General features: G+C 34.0%; 1 protein-coding gene across 1 annotated transcript in view; it reads right to left on the minus strand.

Annotated features, from left to right (window-relative positions):
* Positions 1–24235, minus strand: part of Galnt1 (polypeptide N-acetylgalactosaminyltransferase 1) — a 107828-nt gene that overhangs the window by 78585 nt on the left and 5008 nt on the right. Inside the window, exons 3-4 of the mRNA XM_015482433.2 lie at positions 19437–19686; positions 10928–11102 (exon numbers count right to left, since the gene is read on the minus strand). Coding sequence (XP_015337919.2) covers positions 10928–11102; positions 19437–19575 — 314 coding nt within the window. The 5' untranslated portion in view covers positions 19576–19686. The remainder of the gene's footprint in view (positions 1–10927; positions 11103–19436; positions 19687–24235) is intronic.

The raw sequence follows: 24235 nt of genomic DNA on the forward strand, positions 1-24235 counted from the left end.
TGATCATCTAAGGTTTTACTGCTTTGCCTTCACATTTATATCTGTTATACATATGAAATATAGACTATTCTGTATGATGTGAGGAAAGGTAGTTTCTATTTAGTCCTTAATTATATCAAGTTGACCCATTTGTTTATTTTTTTAGAAGATCATCCTTCTACTACTATGTAGTGCTACCACTGTCTTCAACCAAGTGTTCAAAGTATACATGAGACTGGTTATAAACTCACTATTTTGCTCCACTGATTTATTTGTCTATTCTTGCAATATTATGCCATATTATCTTAATTACTACAGTTTTCTTTAAAAAAATCTTCATAATTCTTCTATAGGAATGTTTGTCCCTCCCAGGTCTTTGCATTTCCAGTGACATTCAAGAATCAATTTGTCAAATCACATATACACAAGGTTATGAATAAGACTACAATAAATTTATAAATTAATTTGGAGAGAAGGAACATCTTTATAAAATTGAGCAGTCCAATGAACATGAGGCATTTCTTCATTTATTTAGGCTTCTAATTTCTCTCAATGTTTTAGAATTTCCCTTAAAGGGTAGGTTGTTTTATTTTTCGATATTTTACATTTTCTGACTACATCTTAAGTGATACTTAAAAAATTTATTTTCTAGCTTTTGTTAGAAAACAACTGACATAGAAATACAATAGTTCTTTCTTATAAATACTGACCTTAAAGCCACCAACCTTTTTGAATACTTACTGATTTGAATCTTTATCTATACTTTGTTTGGATTTTCATCCTACACAATCATTTCAACTGTAAATAATATGGCTCAATTCCTTCTTTTTGAATCCTTTTCTTACCTCCTTACACTGGCTAAGCCCTGCCGTGTGAAAATGAATGCCAGTAATGACAAGGGGTATCTAAGTTGTGTTCCAAATCTCAGAGAGAAAGGTTTTGAAATTATTTTTAAGTATGGACAATGTAGTGTTTTGTTTGTTAAGGCTCTCCATATCAGACTAAGGAAGTTCCCTTCTGCTCCTAATTTGCTAAGGAGGTTCATCATGATAGTGACAAATTTACAAATAATTTCTCTGCATCTAATGAAACAGTCACATAATTTGTAACTTTCCCCTGTTAATTAGTAAATTTTACTGACTTCCTATGTCTGAATAAAACAATTTGGTGTTAATGTATCAATTTAACATACTGCTGGCTTTAACTCACTCATGTAATTAATGTCAGTATGAACTTGTCAAATTTAAGATCTTATGTGCTGATTACAGGAAACACATTTAGAAATGTTCCCTCCTGTTTTAGTATCTAAAAAAGTTTCTGTTAGTTTGAAAGTATTTCTTCCTTAAATATATATAAAAACCTAATTTGTTAACAAAGCTATCTATGCCTGAAAGTCTGTTAGTATTTATGTATGTATGTTTTTAGATAGTTTTTAAATAATTAATTCTACTTATTAATAGTTATAGTACTTTATATTTTCCACTTTTCTCTGGTGTCACATTTTTCTAGGAACTGTTAATTTTATCTAAAGTCTTAAATAATTTTATTCATAATATTGACTTGTAATCTTACTTTTATTTTGGTAAAAAAAAACATGAGGTCTACCTTCTTAATAGATGTTTAAGTGCATAATGAGTACTGTTATATATAGACAATACTATACAGTAGACCTCTACCTAATTATCTTGCAAAACTGAGGCTTTATACTTACTGATAAACTTCTCATTTTCCCTGCCCACCACAATTCTATCCTCTGCTTTTCTGAGTTCAGCTATCCACTTATAATACTTTACACAATCCACTTACAATAATTTAAACATCTACAGGATATGCAGTGATACTCTCTTTTTCATTCCTGGTACTTACTATTTAGGAAAGCATTTCTTGTTTTGTTAACTCTTCAAAGAACTAACTTACAGCTCCGTTGAGTCTCAATACTTTATGTTTGTAGTCTATTTTATTAATTTCTGTCCTTAATAATTATTTTCAGATCTGGACATATAATAACCCCCCTTTCCATTCCTTACTTAAATTATCTGTGACTCCTTCTATTTTCTTGATTGCTGTTTCTCTATCATATACTTACTTACTATTCCAAGTTTTATTAAATCTTTTAAGTTCCTATTTTTGCTTCTATTTGCTCTGAACTCAATTTTCTCTTCTTTGTCTAACTTCCTGAAATGGACAGGTCATTAATTTTCTATCTTCTTTTTTAAATATTAAGTGTATTCAGAGTTATATAATTTCAGCTAACTGAAATGCATCTCACAAGTTTTGAATTGTAATAGCGGCATTATTAATTAAGATAAAGTATTTTCTTCCTCGGTGAATTTAATACCTGGTTAATAGGAGTTACAAAGAGAAGACAGACAAATGGGACACATGGATCTGTCCAATAATGATATAACACTTACAGGCCAGATTTCACACCTTTATTACTACAAGCACACAATTTATTTGATTTCAAGGACACTGGGTTCACAATTCCTCTAGATACAATTACTAATCTATAGGGAAGAAAGAAAACAGAGACACATGTTCAATGACACCACAGAGATGGAGTCAGCAAAATGCAAGTTAAGAACAGACAATTCTACTTGCATTCTTCAAATAGTAAACTGTAGGGGAGAAACATGGACAAGGATCTTAAGGTTTAAGAGACATATGCACCAGATGCAATGTAACCACCTTATTTCTACCCTGATACTATAGAAAAGGAAACTATATGACATAAGTAGGGAAGTTTGAATAGTAATTGTGTATTTCATGGTATTAAGAAATCACTGTCAACATAATTTGAGGTATGAAAACAGAATCATGATTTTTCTTTTCTTTCTCTTTTCTTATGAGTCCTTATCTTCCAGAGGTACATACTGGAAAATATATATGAATGATATGGCTTTGCCTGGATAATCTGCTTCTACCTTATTGTCCACAGATGTTTCTAATCTAACATAGTGCACGTAGGTTTCTACATAGGTTTCTCTATAAAGGCTGCTCTTGTCATATCAGCTGCTTACCCTAATGTAAATGACTCTAACAAGAGTAAAAGTCCAAAATGGATACCACAGTGTATTTAATAATTTAATTTTGAAAGTTACATTTTGCTACTCATATCCTGTACTATTGCTCAAACAGACCAACCCTAGTACAATGTGAAAAGAAACTTCACAGAGGTGAGATTGTTATTATCTAGAGGCAGAGATTGTTGAAGACTATCTTAAGAGGGGACAGATGAGTATATAAACTGAGACTGTTGGGAATTGTTGAAGGTAGGCTGTGAACACATGAAGGTTCATTATTTACTATCTATTTTATTTTTATACACATTTGAAATGTTTCGTAATAGAAAATGTAAAAATTGTTTAAAAAGTGGGGGGATGCCAGTATAAAAAGGTAATTTTATGGTAGTAAAGAGTCCCTCTGAGATCTCATGGCTGGTCAAAAGGATTACATATAGCAGCTGTACTTTTGTCAAGTCTGAGGAAGCCTCATCAAGCCTAAAATCTGTTATGCAAGCATGTGTATCACACCATTTATGTTTTAAATATAATGAAACTATTCACTATCAAAAATTAGTGACTTAGGGGCTGGGGATGTGGCTCAAGCGGTAGCGCGCTCGCCTGGCATGCATGCGGCCCGGGTTCAATCCTCAGCACCACATACAAAGATGTTGTGTCCACCGAAAACTAAAAAATTAAATAAATATTAAAATTCGCTCTCTCTTTCTCTCTCTCTCTCTCAAAAAAAAAAAATTAGTGACTTATAATGCTACTTACTGATAAGATTAAGAACCACATAAAGGAGGGTTTCAAGATGGCAGAATAGAAGTCACTCTCCTGGCTGCTCCATGGTATGAAACCAAGAAAGCAGACAGGCAGCTTCTCAGCAAGTAAGGTATTGGAAAACTTCAGAAACACTGTAAGTCCACAGGGTAGAAACTCTGCTGCCTCAGATCCACACTGTTAAATGGGCAGACATACAAACAACATGAAAAAGTAAGGAAACAAATTGCCCCAAGCAAACCAAGATATTTCCAATAACAGAATGAATTGACACCACAGTGGAATAAATGTCAGAGGAAGAGTTTAGAATATACAAAGCTAAACTGACTTGCAAGGTAAGGGACAGTTTAGGGAGTAAAATCAGAGAGAAAAACAGGGAGTGAAAGATCACTTTAATAAAAAGAGATTCTAGGAGGAAAAAAAGAAAGCAGAAATCCTTGAAATGAACGAACCAATAAACCAAATTAAAAATTCAATTGAAAGCATCACCAATAGACTAGATCACTTGGAAGACAGTTTCATGCAAAAAAGACAAAATACATAATCTTTTCTTCATGGGGGGGTGGGTACTGGGATTTGAATTCAGGACAACTCGGCCACTGAACCACATCCCCAGCCCTATTTTGTATTTTATTTAAAGACAGGGTCTCCACTGAGTTGCTTAGTGCCTCAATATTGCTGAGACTGGCTTTGAACTCTCAATCCTCCTGCCTCCGAGTCACAGGGATTATAGGCGTGTTCCATCACACCTGGCCCAAAACATATAGTTTTAAAAACAAAGTTGACCATGGAGAAAAGATGTAACAACACCATGAATAGAACTTCCAAGAAATATGGGATAACCCGAAAAGACCAAATTTAAGATTTACTGGGATAGATGAAGGCTCAGAGATACAAATGAAAGAAATATACAATCTTTTAAATGAAAAAATAATCAGAATTTCCCAAAACATAAAGAATGAAATGAAAAATCAATTACAGGAGGCTTACTGAACCCTAATTATTCAAAATTACAACAGACCCATACCAAAGGATATTATTATGAAAATACCTAACATACAGAATAAGTGTAGAATTTTAAAGGCTGCTAAAGAAAAACAACTGGTATTGTTTAGAGGGAAACCAATCCAGATTTAAGCTGATCTCTCAATTCAGACCTTCAAAGCTAAGAGGTCCTGGAAAAATATATACCAAGCTATGAAAGAAAATGGATGCCAGCCAAGAATACTATAACCAGCAAAATTAAGCTTCAGAATTGATGATGAAATAAAAAACTTTCATGATTAAAAAAAAAAGTTATAAGAATTCACAACTAGAAAGCCTGCATTACAAAACATACAAGATATTTCATGAAGAAGAAATGAAAAATAAAAATGAAAACAAGCAAAGGGAGGAATTACACTGCAAGAACAGTGAATCAATGGTAAAACAAATTCAAATTAAAAACCAGAAATAAATCCAAATGACGGAATAAAAATCATATCTTAATGACAACACTGAATGTAAATGGCCTAAACTCATCAATAAAAAGACAAAGACTGGCAGACTGGAATAAAAATCAAGACCCAACAATATGCTATCTCCAAGACATTCATCTCATAGGCAAAGACATCCACAGACTGAGGTAACAGGATGAGAAAAAAATGTATCATTCACATGGATCTCATAAACAAGCAAGGGTTTTTCTCCTCTTATCAGATAAAGTGGACTTCAAGCCAAAGTTAATCAAAAGGGAAAAAGGACATTTCATCCTGCTTAAGGGAATTATACATCAACAAGACATAACAACTGTAAATATTTATGCCCCAAATAATGGGGCATTTATTTACATCAAACAAACTATTCTCAATTTCAAGGATCAAACAGACCACAAAACAATAATATCAAGTGACTTTAACACACCTGTTTTATGATGGAATAGATCCTCCAAACAAAAACTAAATAAAGAAGCTATAGAACTAAAAAATACAATTAACTACTAAAATTCACACTGAAAAGGAATATCACAAGACACTACTAAAATACAGATAATAATCAGAACCTATTTTGAAAATTTATACTGTAATAAAAGAAAATCTTGACGATATCAACAAATTTCTAGAGATGTATGACCTACCCAAATTGAATCAGGAGGACATAGAAAATTTAAACAGATCCATTTCAAGAAATGAAATGAAGACACCATCAAAAGCCTACCAAGGAAGAAAACCCCAGGACCAGATGGATTCTTAGCTAAGTTCTACCAGACATTCAAAGAAGAACCAACATCAATCCTCCTCAAACTATTCTGTGAAAGTGAAAAGAGGGAACCATTCCAAAATCAATCTATGAAGCTAGCGTCACCGTGATACCAAAACCAGACAGACACACGAAAATAAAATCTCAGACCAATATCTCTAATGAACATAGATGCAAAATTTCTTAATAAAATACTGGCAAATCACATACAAAAAAAATATAAAAAGGTAGTGTACTATGATCAAGTGGGGTTCATCCTAGGGATGGCAAGAGTGGTTCAAAAATGAAAATCAATAAATGTAACATCACATTAATAGACTTAAAGTCAAGAATCACATGATTATCTCAATAGATACATAAAAAGCAAAATACAGCACCTCTTCATATTAAAAACACTAGAAACACGAGGGACAGTAGGAAAACATACCTCAATATTGTAAAAGCTATATTTGCTAAGCCCAAAGCCAATATCATTCTAAATGAAGAAAAACTGAAAGCATTCCTTCTAAAAACTGGAACAAGACAGGGATGCACTCATTCACCACTTCTATTCAACAGTGTCCTGGAAACTGGCCAGAGCAATTAGAGAGAAGAAAGACATTAAAGGAATACAAATAGGAAAAGATGAACTCAAAATATCCCTATTTGCTGATGACATGATTCTATATTTAGAAGACCCAAAAAACTCCACAGGAAACTTCTAGAACTCATGAATGAATTCAACAAATCAGCAGGATATAAAATTAACACCCACAAATCAACTGTGTTCCTATATATCAGTTATGAATCAACTGAAAGAGAAATTTAAAAACAATCCTATTCAAAATATCCTCAAAGAAAATAAAATCTTTGTGAATCAATCTAACAAAAGAGGTGAAAAGACCTCCACAATGAAAACTATAGAACACTAAAGAAAGAAATTGAAGAAGACCTTAAAAGATGGAAAGATCTCCCATGTCCTTGGATAGGCAGAATTAATATTGTCAAAATGGCTATACTATCAAAAGTGCTATAAACATTTAATGCAATTCCTATTAAAAATCCCAATGACATTCTTCATAGAAATAGAAAAAGTAGTCATGAAATTCATTTGGAAAACTAAGAGGCTCAGAATACCCAAAGCAATCCTTAACCAGAAAAGTAAAGCAGGAGGCATCATAATACCAGACCTTAAACTACACTACAGAGCAACAGTAACAAAAATGGCATCATATTGGCACCAAAACAAACATGTAGACCAATGATACAGAATAAAAGATACAAACACAAATCCATATAAATACAGTTAGCTCAATCTAGACAAAGGTGCCAAAAACATACATTGGAAAAAAGATAGTCTATTCAACAAATGGTGCTGGGAAAACTGTAAATCTATAAGTAGCAAAATGAAATTAAACTTCTCTCTCTCACCCTGCACAAAAATCAACTCAAAGTGGATCAAAGACTTAGGCACTAGAACAGAGACGATATGCCTAAAAGAATAAAAAGTAGGCCCAAATCTTTATTGGGTCAGCTTAGGACCTGACTTCCTTAACAAGACTCCTAAAGCACAAGAAGTAAAATTAAGAATCAAATAATGGGATGGGATTCAAATTAAAAAGTTTCTTCTCAGTAAAGGAAACAATCAATAATGTGAAGAGAGATCCTACAGAATGGGAGAAACTCTTTATCATATGTACCTCAGACAGAGCACTAAGAGCACTTCAGGATATATAAAGAACTCAAAAAATTTAACACTAAAAAAACCAAATAACCCAGTCAATAAATGGGCTAAAGAACTGAACAGATACTTCATAGAAGAAGAAATACAATCGATCAACAAACATATGAAAAAATATTCATCATCTCTGACAATTAGGAAAATGAAAATCAAACTAAGATTTCATCTTACTCCAGTGAGAATGGAAACGATCAAGAATACAAGCAACAAATAATAAGTGTTGACGAGGATGTGGGGGAAAAGGTACTCTCATACATTACTGGTGGGACTACAAATTGGTGCAACCTCTTTGGAAAGCAGTATGGAGATTCCTCAGAAAACCTGGAATGGAACCACTATTTAACCCAGCTATCCCACTCCTCTGTTAATTCCCAAAGGATTTAAAATCAGCATTCTACAGTGACATCACCACATCAATGTTTACAGCAGCTCAATTCACAATAGCTAAATTATGGAACCAACCTAGATGCCCTTTAACAGATGAATGAATAGAGGAAATGTGATATATATATATATATATATATATATATATATATATATATAACTTTAATATTTATAATATGTATANATATATATATATAACAGAATATAATTCAGCTTTAAAGAAAAATGAAATTATGGCATTTGCATGTAAATGGATGGAACCAGAGAACATCATGCTAAGTGAAATAAACCAATTCCAAAAAAATCAAAGGCCAAATATTTTCTCTGATAAGTGGATGCTGATCCATAGGTGGGGGGAGAATGAAAGAACTTCGGATTGTGCGGAGGGGCGTGAGAAGGGTGGGATTGTGAGGATGGGAAGGACAGTAGAATGAGACAGACATTATTACCCTATATATATGTATGATTACTACTGGTATGACTGACTCTGTACCATGTACACAGCCAGAGGAATGAGAAGTTGTGCTCTATTACTATACAATGTGTCAAAATGCATTCTACTGTCATGTATAACTAATTAGAACAAATTAAAAAAAAATAGAAGGGAGACCAGTAGAAAAGAAGAAGGGAATCAGGGAAGGAAGGGGAGAGAAAAGGGGGTACTTGGTAATGAAACTGATCAAATTATACTGTTTTATTGTGTGTACATATGAATATATAGTAACAAATCCCAGTGTTATGTATAATTATAATGTGCCAATAAAAAGGAAAAAAAAAAGAATGATATTACAGCATTTGCTGGTAAATGGATAGAAATGGAGGACATTATGCTAAGTGAAATAAGCCAAACTCAGAAAATCAAGGGTGGAATATTTTCTCTCATACATGGAAGCTAGAAAACACTAAAACACTAGAAACATGAGGGGCAGTAGGAAAACATACCTCAATATTGTAAAAGCTATAGTTGCTAAGCCCAAAGCCAATATCATTCTAAATGAAGAAAAACTGAAAGCATTCCTTCTAAAAACTGGAACAAGACAGTAAAATAAGGGGAAAAGGCAGGAAGTGAGGGTGGGGGAGCCAAATATCATAAAGATATAGGAAAGATCAGTGCAGTAGAAGGACAGTTAGAGGGAGAAGGGAGTGATGAGCCAGGGGAGAAAATGCTGAATGAATTTAACGAAATCACATTATGTGCACATATAAACATACCATAGGGAATTCATTCCATCTTTATAAGTAGAAAGCACCAAATCAAAAATAAATAAATAAGTAAATGTGTGAAAGGAAGATCAGTAGAGTAGAAGAAGGAGAACAGGGAGAGGGAGAAGGGAAGTGAACAAGGACTGAAATGGAGTACAAAAAGTCCATACATACATGATTTTGTCAAAAAGAACCCAATTATTGCATATAAGTATAATGCTCTAATAAATTTTTTTTCTTCTTCCTGAATAGTTTGCTTGCTCCAAGTTGCTTTTCAGTTTGTTTTGAACTCTACCTTTCATGTTTGAGGATTTCCTATGATGTCTGGTATTCCATGGTTATCTGTTTGTTATTAAGAATGGAGGACCAAAAAACTGATTCAAATAGAATTTATCATCTATGAGCTTTGGAAAATCCACAATGTCTTTGTAGGGTGTTTTTTTCCTCCAACATGACTAGTCTAACTCTGCTAAAAAAGATTCTCCAATTTTGGGGGGACTGGAAATCCTGCCAGCATTAATGAAAGCCATACAGAGGCAAGGTAGCTTGGGATCTCAATAGCCAGAATGTAGGTGATCACTTAATCCCTCTGTCTTTTGCACAGTTCCCTTGCTTTTAACAGAATCTATTATCATCTAGTCTAAATATCGTGTATTATCTTCTTCACAAGAAACAAGTAGACCTCTTATATTACTGATAGGAATGAAAATTGATGAAACATTTTGGAAAAATGTTTGGCAGTACATGCTAAAGCTCTATAAATTTCTAGCCTATTCTCCCTTCCACAAAAGAAATGAAAGTTTAAGCCCTCCAAAAGGAATGCACAAGAATGTCACAATTACTTTATTTACAATAGTCAAAATGTGGAAAGAACACAAATATCTATCAATGTATTTAAAAAACATGGTATATTCATATAACAACCACTACACTACCGTGGTGGGGAGAAAAAAGTCAGACATATGCAACAATATGAGTCTCAAAGACATGAAGGAACATACATACACACCTACCTACCATGTGAATCTATTTATAAAAATTAAAAACAAAGACGTGTGTATTTATAAAAAATTAAATATATTTATATAAATTAAATATATTTATAAAAAATTAAAAACAAAAACTATGTGTAGAGAGGTCACAACAATGGTTGCCTCTGGGGATGGAAGCAAGGACTGAAAAAGAAAATAAGGGAAATTTTAGGAGTGATGAAGATGTTCTGTCTTGGTCTAGATGATGGTTACACAGTTATATACATACATAAAAAAAATCCGATAAGCTATAGCCTTAAGATCACATATTTCACTGCATGTTATACACAACTTGAATCTTTTTGTAAAAAAAAAAATACATAAATATTTTGGTAATAACAAAGTTTAAAATCTCCTATTAATCCATTAAGATAAATGGTTATTTTCCAATAACTGGAATAATCGTTAGATCAGCAATATCATGAGATATTATTTTATTATCATTTAAATATGCTTTAATTTCATTAAATAGTAATTTAATAAATGTAACATTCACTTTAAGAACAACCAGCACTAAAGTGCAATTTACTGGGAATTCACAACATATTTTTCATTCAAATACTAATGGGCCCACACTAGGTACTTACCCTTCTAACCTAACATCTGGTAAAGATCTGTTGAGTGCAATCATCTCGCTTGCCATTAAATTGAACTGATTGATTTTAAACATCTCTTTCATCTTTTCTTGATCCTCTTTAGGAATGACAACTGGTTTCCCCATTTCTCCAGGACCTTCATGAGGTTTTTGTACTGGCTCTAGAACTAATAAGGAAGAAAAACTTAAATTAATTTCATAGCAATTAATTTATATTTCTGTTAACATTTGAATTGAAATTGTGCCCTCATAAACTAGAGCCATTTCTGAGCCCCAAATCTCCCACTCTGTTAATACTCTAAGGGGCTGGGTTGTCCTCTACTTCCATGCTGGGATGACCTGACTCAAGACATACTCACTTTGTCCTATTCATCTGAATTGCTGCGTAGTTTTGCATTCCCATCTCAAATATTTTTGCCACATTAAGTTTCCCAAAGCATAGCCTTCGTGTTTTTCTCGTGGTCTCCTAAAGTCCAACCTCTTTAATAAAGAATTAAATTCAACTTTCCAAACCTATTATCCATTTGGTGCTCCTCCACAACCCCTCAGTATTCCTTCCTTCAGTTCAATACTGACACACTACTTTCCTTCAAATGTGCCTCATGTTCTCTTGCTTCTATGCCTTTGTTCAAACAGGTCCTCTCCCTTGACATCCCCTTCCCACTCCTATCTCTGCAATATAAAACCCCTATTTATCATGCCAGGCCCAATAGCTTTTTAAATCTTTCTATGAAAGTCATTTACGATTCTTGATTATCACACCAATTTCATCTGGAACTCTTACTTCTCTAATAAATTGCTAACTCCAACTATAATGATTACTAAACCTGTTTTGCAACACTCCCCACTATGTCACATTTCTTTTTTCGACCGGGATTTGAGTCTTCCTGTATCTTCTATGGAGTTTAGTGTGGTGCCTTATAACAGCTTTGTTAACTATATGCTGAATTAATATGTTAAGTAAAAATGCTACTCAAAATAAGTTAAGATGAAAATCCTACACTTGATAATGATAGGCATTATAATGAAGTTTATGCAAGGTGGAGCATCAGGAACAATAATTCTAACCAAAAGCAGTGTTATAGCATTATATGTACATGTGTGTGTAATACAAAGTAAGCAATATGCCCGATTAGCACTTAACAAACATTACTCCTTGTTTTATCCTTTTGAGATGTTAATAAATGTTCCAAGAAAAATAGGTTCTGAGATACTGAACTTTGAAAATATTGTGTTATATTTCTCATGTAAAAGGGACAGAGAATGTGATAAGGCCATAAATAGAAAACAATATGTCCTGCATGTTACTTGTTTATTTTTAAAGCTGAAATTTTTATTTTCCTTTAGTGTTTTTTTATGTTTGTGGTGTGTGTGTGGCGGGGTGGATACTGGAGATTGAACCTAGGGGTGCACTGAATAATATCCTCATCCCTTTTTATCTTTTGAGACAAGGTCTCACAAAGTTGCTGAGGCTGGCCTTGAACTTGTTATCCTCCTACAGGGATCCCTTCCTCACAGGGTTTATAGGAGTACGCCAACATTTTGGGCCCTTCTACTGTGTTTTTTAGGCATTCTCAAAATATCTACCAATTAGATATGATTTTTTTTTTTTTAAGTAGCATCAAGAGAATAGAAGAGCCATGTCTTCCATTCAGGCTTCATCTGCCCAATAACAGCACTAGTTGGTAAAGCTGTTCTGTAGGATGACTGCTGCAGATGGTGGTACAAAGCAAACTATCAGAAATGCAGAGTATGAATTTATTCAGTATGTTTTCAACAAGTTTCTCAGAATATAAAAATCCATTTCATAGAACTCTTAATAAAAAATGATGTACAATAATTTCCCCTGTTCTTAGAATAAACTGGTTTTAGGAAAAACATTAAAATATTAAGAAATAATTTTTAAAATTGTAGGAAACACAAATAATACAGTTTTGAAAACAAATTCTGTCAACTATCTACCAAGCAAATAAGCTCTTTAAATATAGGGTTGGCAGAATTTTTAAAAAATTCTCAACAAGTATAATAAAAACAAAATGTGTAATGTCTTTTTTCTTTTCTTAACTTTCAAAATCATTAATCATAAAACTCTTAAAGATCATGTCTACTTACTTACCTCTAAAAATAAAGAGCAATCAACAGATTATGGGATTGGAATGTACAGGGATCAACAGGAAGGAGTAGAGGTGACAATGATCTTTTATGGATGGCACACATAAAGAAAAGGTGGGAGACATCTAGTGGCCCTGATTATAAATATTCTTCTCTTATCTTCATTTGATTTTGGTATAAGGTTAAAAGAGAAATATTTTCATGCTGCTCAATTTAAAAATTATGAGTATTAAGTTACACATTCATCTTCTATAATGTGTTTTTGCTAAGAGTTAATAAAGATCCTGAATCTGATCAAACCTCTGGACTGTCTACCAATTCAAAAAAATATGGGAGAAGAATAACATAATAAACAACATTAAAAGGGATACAAATCCCGGCTGTGGGAAACTGGAAAAAAAGGAACAATACAATTTTTTCTTTTTCATCAACAAAAAAGGGAGGTTGGGGGACAATGAGAAAGAAGTATCTGTGCCATAAGACTAGCCATGAACTGACAACTCTTGAAGTTGATGATATAAGTTCAATTTTCTGTTCTCTCTTTTGTTTGTTTCAAATTTCAATGGTGATGGTCATGAAGAAGAACTCAATAAATAAAAGAAATTATTATCTTAAGAACTATATAGTATAAGTGTGATTGTTTATAGCATAAGAAACTAGATATGATTAGAAATTTAAATCTTGCCCCATCATTGTTGACTTTGAGATCTTAAAGAATCAAGCCAAGAATGTTTAACACATACAATCCTTCTGTTGCAATATTTTATAAGTTTAATAACCTGGTACTTATTATATTTAAGTTCTAGTATAAGGCCTACATCTAATTTATTGGTACACATGAGATATCAGAGCCACATTCAAAATTACCATTAATCAAAAGTTGTATGACTTCCAGCAGCTCAGGAGGCTAAGGCAGGAGGATCTCAAGTTCCAAGCCAGCCTCAGCAAAAGCAAGGTGCCAAGCAACTCAGTGAGACCCTGTGTCTAAATAAAATACAAAATAGGGCTGGGGATGTGGCTCAGTGGTCGAGTGCCCCTGAGTTCAATCCTCAGTACACCCCCCAATCCAAAAAAGTTGTATAACTACTGTGTGACTTACAGAATCTACTATAATACTCTAAAGAAGAAATTGTAATGGTAATATCCTAAAGAATTACATGAACTATTAATTTTCCTTGGCAAAGCGGCCTGGATAAAATGTATGCAGCTATGAATATATTTAAATATTAGTGCTAGAAAGCAACCAACAAAAAAGATGGTTTTAACTTTTCTTGTACTCACCTATCTTTCTTATAAATTAAAAGGGTATTTAGGGGCTGAGGGTATACTTCAGAGCTAGAGTGCATGCTTAGCAAGCATCAGGGTTTGGGTTCAAGCCTCAGAACCAAAACACACATACACAAAAGACTTTAGGACAATTTTTGTTTGAAATTAATTCAAATGGGGCTTAGGTATCATTTCAACAACTGAAAAACTTTCTTGGCATAAAATTTTATATGTAGATAAATTCTAAGAATCAAATCAACTTTGAAAAGGGAGTGACAAAGGTGTCTGTGAAGGTTTGGATAAGTGTCTCCCAAAGATCTGTGTATTAAAATGCTTGGTCCCTAATTCGTGACACTATTGGACCGTGGTAGAACCTTTAAGAGTTGGGGCCTGGTTCAAAGTCTTCTTTCTGGTCATATGGAGACATGCTCTTTATGGGGATGTTGGCACCCTACGCGTCCCACTCTTCTCTTTTTGCTTCCCTGCCACAATGAGGCAAGTAGCTTACTCTGTCATGTGCTCCCATCATGACATACTGTCTTGCCAGGAGCCCAAAAGCAACAGGTAATTTATCTCAGGTATTTTGGTCACAGTGAAGAAAACCTAACACAGTGTGATTCCTAAGTATTATGTGAGGACAAAAATACTTTTAGTAAATACTTCTGTTAAGCTTTATTTACATTATAATTAGAGACATGTCATGTTTTAATAAACTTAATTACCAAGAAAACTACTGATTCACTCTGAAAGCCTGAACATAAAACATACACAAACTACAGGACATACTTTGAGTGTACTTTAGTCAATCCTTCAAATTTCTAATCTGTGTTTTTTTCATGGAAATGGAATAAAGAGGTCGAAGTTACAACTCCTTTTGTGGGGGGAGGTTATTAATAAAAAGTTAAAAAAAAAAAAAAAACTGTCTTCCAAACTATTTTTTATCTTATTAAAAATTATCATCTTTATTGTCTTTATGTAATATATTTCACCTATTCCAAAACCTTTTGTCCACATTTTAACGTCTCTGAAATTGGAATGTGGATTACAATAACTGGAATATATTTGTTTTCACAGTGGCATATAAAATAGGTATCCTATAAACAAAGGTATACGATGTACTGAAATTTAGTATATTATCTGATTCTTTTAAACTTAAAATATCATCTATAAATAAATCACTTCTAACACTCTGCTACTTCAATATCCTTGCCAATTTCAACCATTGTTCCAATCTCATGTACAATTTATAAAACTCTAAATGATTTTTAAATAATTCTAATAGAGTTTCTGAAAGCTTTTAATGATAATATTTTTACAAAATCTTTTAATCATTGGAAATTCTTTCTGTAAACTGTGCCCTCAATGTTTCCTAATATTTGACAACGAGAATAACTCTAACAAAAGAGCCTGAAAATTAAACCATCAATAGTTCAATGATCTGGATATCAAGTAGAGTGGTAAGCATGAAGGATCAATTCCTACTTAAAACTGAACCTGTAAAAATAATGAACGCTCTATATAACATCCAAATTCATAAACTGAAAGAATGAGCAAATCCTGGAAAGTGGAATTCCTAGGCTATAACCCACACTAACCTTGATATTTCAAAGAAGCCCCATCTAGCACTCTAGCATCAGAAGAATTTTCCTACTTTCAGATAGTCTAGAACATAAAACCCACATACAAAACTGTGAGAGAACTACTCAGGAAAACAAAACAAACTATGGAATCACTGAAGAATAGCCCTCTTAAAGGAAGTGGAACCCAAATAATAAATTACTCGGCTCTGACAGAACTACAGACTGTACAACCACTGCACTGAAACTTTACTTCAGGGCAGAGTTTTCAACTGTACTCTTTCCCCTAATCATTTCTCTTCCTTTTGCTTCAACCTCTTAAGACTGTTTTTACAGCATGATATCAGCTGCTCCAAAGCCTTGTAAGAAACATCACCACACAAGGCCTTCAATCCTTGCCTTCTGCCTTAAAGCTCAGCCCTCTTTTCTTATTCTTCCACTGCTGACTTCCTTCTCAGTCCATCCCAGTGAACACCAAACACCCCACGTCATTACCAAGCCTCTTCATTTTGCCCCATCTATTATTCTGATTCAAATCCAGCTCTCCTCCAGGTTCCACTAACTTCATAATCTTTTCTGGGATAATCATTCATTTGCCTTCTTTCCAGCTCCACACTGTTATTTCCAACCATTTCACTCTTATTTTGTACTTTTGTACAAAACCTACTCCTTTTCTTTGAGGTTCATGCCACTAGTGGTTTTAAACTGTTATTTTACCTTAGGATGCTCCTTAAGAATAATAATCCTTTTCTTATGGTTCTGATACCACACTATCTCATAATTTGATCTTTCAAGTATTCCTTTTTTCCTCCATATTTAAAACCTCTCTTCTCAACTAATATAAATAATATACATATATACATACATACATACATAGAAAACCAACTTTGGCTCCATTCCTTTCTTCTGACTTTTGTTTTACCACCTCCTTTTCATACCAAGACTTCCTAGAGAACAAGTTACACATCTCTATTACTTCACTGGTACATCAAATCCACTGGTCTCCACACTTAACAGTCTGAAATGCCAGGATCACTAGAAACTCCATTACTAAACATATCAGAAACACTTCATCTTCATCTTAGGTAACTGCACAAATGTCATGCCAGAGTCACATCAAAGCTGCTCGTCCTCTGGGAGTTCCACTTCTTACCAACTTGTCTAACCAAGGAGACCTAAGAGTCACCTTAAACTTTTCTTTCTCTTATTCCCAATATTCAATGTTTCCCAAGTTACATAAATTCCACTATTTAAACACTTCTCATATATATGCATTTCCTCTCCACCTTCAGTATAATTTTAGTGTAAACCAGGGTACATTTCCAAAATTTCACCATAGTCTTCAAATGGTATTTGCTACCTGTCAAATTCTCTTCTAGTTCAATAGCCAATAGACCACCAAAGTGTTCTTCTAAAAGTACAGATTTGATCTGGAGTTAAGGTGACTTAACACCCTTGTTTAAAAATTCTTCAAGAGCATGTCATTGCCGAAACACAAAGTCCAAAATGTTCATTATGCCATAAGGATTCTCTGACAATCATGAAGTAGTTCCCTCCCCAAGATTCATCCCATGCATCCTCCAACCCATCAACTCTCCATTTCTTATCTTGCACATGCTTCTTTTCTTGGTTTAGTCAGTTTTCATCTCCCATATCAAATACCTGCCTATCCTGATACTCAACTGGAGCACACTTCCTTGTTACACCTTCTCAGTCACCCCAAGCCCTTCCTTCCTTTCTGCTTATATACTTCTGTGATTTCTATGATATCACTATTTTAGAATTATTCTCTCTCACCATTAGACTGAGTTTCTTAAAGGGAGGAATTCTGTCTCACTTAAGTTGTTCAACAATGTTATGACTAGCACATAGTTCATGTCCAGCACTATGAACACTCTATATAACATCCAAATTCATAAACTGAAAGAATGAGCAATATATCAGCACTTCAAAAATTTTCACCAAGTGAATCTTCACAAGCTAATGGTTCTATTCTTTCTCACTTTTAGGCCTTAGAATTTAAGATAGAACACTATAAGCTTCCTATACAGTGGCATTCAACTAGGGTAGAATGAGGAGAAAGTTAATCCATTCTGTTTGAGCAAAGAATACTTGAGTTTCTTACTGATGAATGGGAATATTTGTTCTGTGATTTAAAGGTATACATACAGAAGGTTTAGCTCTGACAACAGTTATGAAGTTGGTGTTTTACTACCCACTAAAGTTACTTAACAGAGGAGTCATAAAGTAAATAGTATACAAATAAGCTGACTTTGAATGAAACTGTATTTTATTCAAATTTATGTAGAAAGTAAAAATTAAAAAAGGTAATGGTTAGCCTAGGTATTACTAGCATCCTGTACTAGCAACAGAATCTAACTGAAGGCAAATTTCCCAAGAAGAAATAAAAAGGTAGTTACCAATACAAATGAATAATTTTTAGATTATAAATGTTGAGGGACCAAGTGCCATTTCTCTTATAAAAGTGTAAAAAAGGGGCTGGAGATGTGGCTCAAGCGGTAGCACGCTCGCCTGGCATGCGTGCGGCCCGGGTTCGATCCTCAGCACCACATACAAAAGATGTTGTGTCTGCCGAGAACTAAAGAAGAAATAAATATTAAAATCTCTCTCTCTCTCTAAAAAAAAAATAAAATAAAAAAAAAGTGTAAAAAATTCAAATGTGGCTATATACTCTAAGAAAACCTATGATAAAAGAACTATTATTTACATAATATTCCTAAAATAGTGGAAGTATTATATAGCCATGCATCTATAACTAATCATAGACAGTTCAGAGCCTTGAACAGTTAAACTAATAACTCTTCACAGTACAGTTATTTTCATTATGGCTAAAGAAGAGAAGAAAAAAAAAGGCAACATGTTTGTTGATATGAATGCAAGGAGTTTAAAATCGAATTTTCCAAGTGTTCTCTGCCAAAATATCAGTACTACCTACCTTGGCCCTTCATGCCTTGGCCCTTCATGTTTTCTTTTCTCCCCCTATATCATTGCAAGGAACTCAATGTAGCCCCTATTCTATATCCTGATCCTAAGCCCTCCCTAAAAGCACTAAAGAGAACTATCTGTAGCATTAACAAAAAGAACTTTCCAGATCTCATGTATCTATAAAACTTCTTCCCCACTGAAATAAGATGGCAGGGCAGGAGACATATCTCTTGATACCTAATGGTACTATTTTAATGCTCCAGCAAGCATATGGCATTAGACAAATCTTGTATAAAATTTTGATGCTCCAGCTATAAAATTTTGATAGTTCCAACTACTAGATTCCCTACATTATTTGCTACATAAAATAATTTGTAGAAATTTAACTACATTTAATATTGAATATAAAAACAAAATTGAGTGATTTAGTAATGATAATTTAATATTAGAAGAACCTATTAAAGAATTGTTAGAAATATGATCACCACATATATAGGAAGCTAGGAATTATACCTAAAATGCTTAACTTTTATGTTATTCAAATTAGTAAAAACTAGTGATATGTTTATCAAAATAGTTGTATTATAAAAAGTTACTCACCATCCCCAGCAGGAAGTCCTCTTTCCTTTTTCTCATCACATTTGTTGCATTCACTGAAGTAAAGCAGCAAGAACATATCCAACAGTACCCAAATTAAGGAGGTGGCTAGGACCACCTTGCAATATGCAAATTTTCTCATGGCACTTTAAGTCAAATGCAAAATTTTAAAATATATATATATATATATATAAATATACAAAGATCATGAAAATTATTCCAATCCAGTTTCGTCAGAAATCACGTTCACACCCTATAAAGAAAAAAAGGAAAAATACTGACTTAAAATTTGAAACCTAGAAAACGAATTGTCTAATTAATATATTAAGATATGAATTAATTTCATTAATAATGTGCAATTTCATGATTATACAAATAACTCTTACAAAGCAGTATTCAATAGAAAAATGGATAAAGGATTTAAACAGGCACTTTGCAGAAGAAAAAGATACAACCATGAAGAAATGTGCTCAATTCCCTATAATCAGGCATATGAATTAAGACAATAGCCAGTTTGCTATTTCACATCCATCAAACACATAGATCTCAACTCCCTTTCTATACAACTGCTACATTTAATGCTAAGGCAAAAACCAAGCTCTTAATTGCCTTGGGTTTTGGTTTGTTTTTTTGTTTTTTTCTTGGTACTGGAGATTGAACCCAGGACCTTCTGTATGCAAGGAAAGCACTCTACCAACTGAGCTATATCCCCAGCCCCTTGACTTGGGAATTTAAGCAATAAGTGACCCCTGCCTATTTCAAATATCCACATTCAGTTCCTAGATCCAAAGATCTCCCTGTAGCCTGTACTGCAGCAGGTACTTGGGGTAACTCTTGTCCTTCTTCCCTGCTGAATCCTATCCTAAAAACTCTACAATCACCAATCACTCAGGAAATAGAAAACATCATGAAAAAGAAAAAGGTATCATACAATCTTAGATGGAGCCTTCACTCTTGACTTCCCTGATTTTTAGTTTCTATTTCCCACTATCCCACTTCCCATTCTTCTGTTGTAATAGTATGAGAAAGTGCCTGGAGTAACTGTAACCAAATATGGAAAGTAACTTAGGATAGTTTGACTAAAAATTTTTCTGGCACATAAAAAGTTCATCTTGCCATGGGAGGTAGAGCATGATGTAATAACCATCGACTCAAGTAGCTGAGACAGGAGGATGACAAGTTCATGTCTACATTGGCAGTAAATGAGCAAGATCCTCTCTCAAAATAAAAAAATGAAAAGGACTGGGGATATAGTTCAGTAGTAGAGCACCCCTGGGATCAATTCCCAGTACCAAAAAACTGAGCTCGATGCAGTCTGAGACTTCATAGAGGAAAGGAATGTTACTGTGTAATGGACAAGAAAGTTCAAAGACCTATCACTGCCGATCAGGAGAGAGATAAGCAAAGTGCATTCCAATGCTGTAAACTGAGGAATTATATGCTATGCATGCATGCCCCATACAGAGAGCCACAGAAGCAGATGTTCTGAAGCACTGCACTGACAGGATGTAGTCTCTTCTTACAAGGGCAACTTTATGTAACATGTTCCATGGTAGCCAGCAGAGATAGATAAACCTAAACAATTCAGATAAAGTGAGTGAGTTTATTTATAAAATAGATATAGTAGCTCTTCACAAGATTGCTAGTCAACAACCTGAAAATCACCTAAAAAAAAATATATATATATATATATGTATGTATATATATATATATGGAATACTTTAAGCATAAAATATTCCTTTTTCTGTTCATCTCTCTGGAGTCTCTGATTTCTTGCTTATATTCTTCCTTTAATCAGATCAGCATTCTCTGGCTGCAAAGTGAGAACAAAGATGCTACTGCCATACTTCTGCCTTAAAATCATGCTAAATCAATTTAACACTTGATATTGTGTCACATGCAGTGAGCTGCCACCAATGACTATGGTAACGGGTAAAGGGATTATAGGGCACACTGTCATGAGACAACAGTTCTCTCCACAGAAGCAGATGTATGAATTTATATTCTGAGCTATTTCACATGAAAGGCTACACCTCTTGTGGTCACTAGCAAAGCATTTGATTACTCATGAAATGGATTTCAAATGTGGCTTCATGGTCTCTAAAATATAATGATTTTTTAAACCGATATATAGTCAGTTCAGCTTTACAGAGAAGATCTCAAGAGAAAGGAAAAACATGTCTACACAAAAAAACTATATTCACATTATTTATAATATCCCATCCCCTGTATCCAAAACCTTACAGCACTTTAATCATAATCAAAATCTGGAAACAATCCAAATATCCATCACCTGATGAATAAATAAACAAATTGTAGTCCAGATTGAGCATCCCTTATACAAAGTGCTTGGGATCAGACTTGTTTCAGATTTTGGAGTTTTTCAGATTTTTGCAATTTGTACCGACTTTACTAGTTGAACATCCCTAACTCAAAATCCAAAATGCTTCAAAAACCCAAACTTTTAAACTTTAGAAAAATTTTTTAAATGTATGTTTTTTTAGTTATAGGTGAACACAATATCTTTATTTATTTGTTTTTATGTGGTGCTGAGGATCGAACCCAGCACCTCGCACGTGCTAGGCAAGCGCTCTACCGCCAAGCCACAACCCCAGCCCCAAAACTTTAAAAAATTTTTTAAAGTGTCACACTGCCACTAAAAACATTTCAGATTTTAGAACATTTTGGATTTCAGATTAGAGATATGCAAGCTGAATATCTATAAAATGAAACGCTACTTAACAATCCAGCAATAAGTCAGAGGAACAAGCTTATCATCTGAGAGACTATGTGTACAGTCCAATAATGTTTACTGGCTCAATATTTCCCTTTAGAGCATGCAGTATCTGATATCTTGAATTTTCTAAAGTAATAAACTGATTTAAATTCTAGCAATATCTTAAAAGTTGATAGTTTCTTCTATTTATAAAGTAAATATGTTCAAGACAAAGACCCTGGCAAACACAGAAAACTAAAAGATACAAAACTACCTGTAAATTCACATTCCAGTTAACTCAATGAGTTAAGTGTCCTTTCAGTCATTCAGAACAGACAGTATACAATGTCATATTTTAAAGCAACTTTGTAATATCTATTTTGACTCAAATGCTTTAATAGCTTCAATGGCCTCATTATGGGGAGGGGGAGAAGATGGGTATAACTACAAAGTGGTAGCATGAAAGAACTTCATCATAGTCACACTGCATTTTTGGTTTTTTAATAAACAATGTGTTTAACAGATAGCCCTCTTCCCACCACAACCACTGAGAAATGTGTCTTTTTTTGTTTTTGTTGTTGTTGTTGTTGTGTTGTTTTGTTTTGGGGAGGAGTACTAGAGATTGAAACTAGGGGGCACTTAACCACCAAGTCACATCCCCAGCCCCCCCCCCTTTTTTTTTGAAATTTTGAGATAGGGTCTCGCTAAATTGCTTAAAGCCTCATTAAGTTGCTGAGGCTGGCTTTGAAATTGCAATCCTTCTGCCTCAGCCTCTTGAGTTGCTGGGACTACAGGTGTGTGCCACCACACTTGGCTTGAATACTGTGTCTTAAGAAACATATATCTTAATCCTCACTTCAAAATAGCCATGATATCCACAAAGCTATGTCAAAATGGCACATGTATTGCTTTAAACTTAAAGAGCAAACACATAACAGACAAAAATAAAAGAGACTTCCTGGCTCAAGATTCTGGCCCTTACTTATCCCCTTTCCCATTCCCTCCTCTGAGCACTGATACACACTCTTTGGTAGTGAAAAATGTTTACAAATGGAAAATTCTTAAACTTGCTGTTTTTCTAACATTGTATTCAGAGATTCATCCGTATATTGAACATAGGTGTAGTTAATTCATTTTCACTATGAACAGTATTCTTTCAAAGTTTAGCATACCACGGTTTCTTTACTCTTAATGAACATTTAAGTTCTTTCTAGATTCATTATTATTGGGGAGGCAGGGGTGCCAGGAATTGAACTCTGGAGCACTTGGCCACTGAGTCACACCCATCCCTATTTTTTATTTAGAGACAGGATCTCACTGAGTTGTTTAGCACCTCGCTGTTGCTGAGGCTGGCTTTGAACTCGCAATCCTCCTGCCTCAGTCTCCCGAGCCACTGGGATTACAGGCATGTGCCACTGTGCCCAGCTAAATTCATTATTATAAGTATGCTATGTAACTATCCAGATCATGTTCCCTGGTACACATGTACAGAAGTATTTATGTAAGGCAGAGGTTTCCCAACCTTTATGGCAAAGAGCCAGATGATAAAAATTATAGGTTTGGGGGGCCATGGTGGTACACACCTGTAATCCAGCAACTTGGGAAGCTGAGACAGGAGGATCAAACGTTTGAAGCCAGTAGCAAGGCCCTAAGCAATTTAGTGAGACCATGTCTCTAAATAAAAAATAAAAAGGGTCTGGGATATGGTTAAGTACCCCTGGATTCAACCCCTGGTACGAAAACAATTTTTTTTTAGTTTTTTTTGTTTTGTGGCTTTATGGGTCATTCTCTGTTGCAACCATTGAACTCTGGCATAAATTTATGCTGCCATAAATGAATGTGGCAATAGCCAACAGTTTATTTATAGGCACTGAAATCCAAATTTCATAGTTTTCAAATTACAAATTATATATAAAATATTATTTCTATTTTTAAGCATTTAAAAATGTTAAAATCTATTCTTAATTCATGAGTCATCATAATGACCCCTGACCTAGAATATATACCTGGGGATGTTAGGTCAGAAGGTATGTGTTTTTCAATATGATTAGATATCATCAATTTATTTTCCCAGGTGGTCGAAACA

This window comes from Marmota marmota, unplaced genomic scaffold (genome assembly GCF_001458135.2).
Source record: "Marmota marmota marmota unplaced genomic scaffold, marMar, whole genome shotgun sequence".
Classification (NCBI taxonomy): domain Eukaryota; kingdom Metazoa; phylum Chordata; class Mammalia; order Rodentia; family Sciuridae; genus Marmota; species Marmota marmota.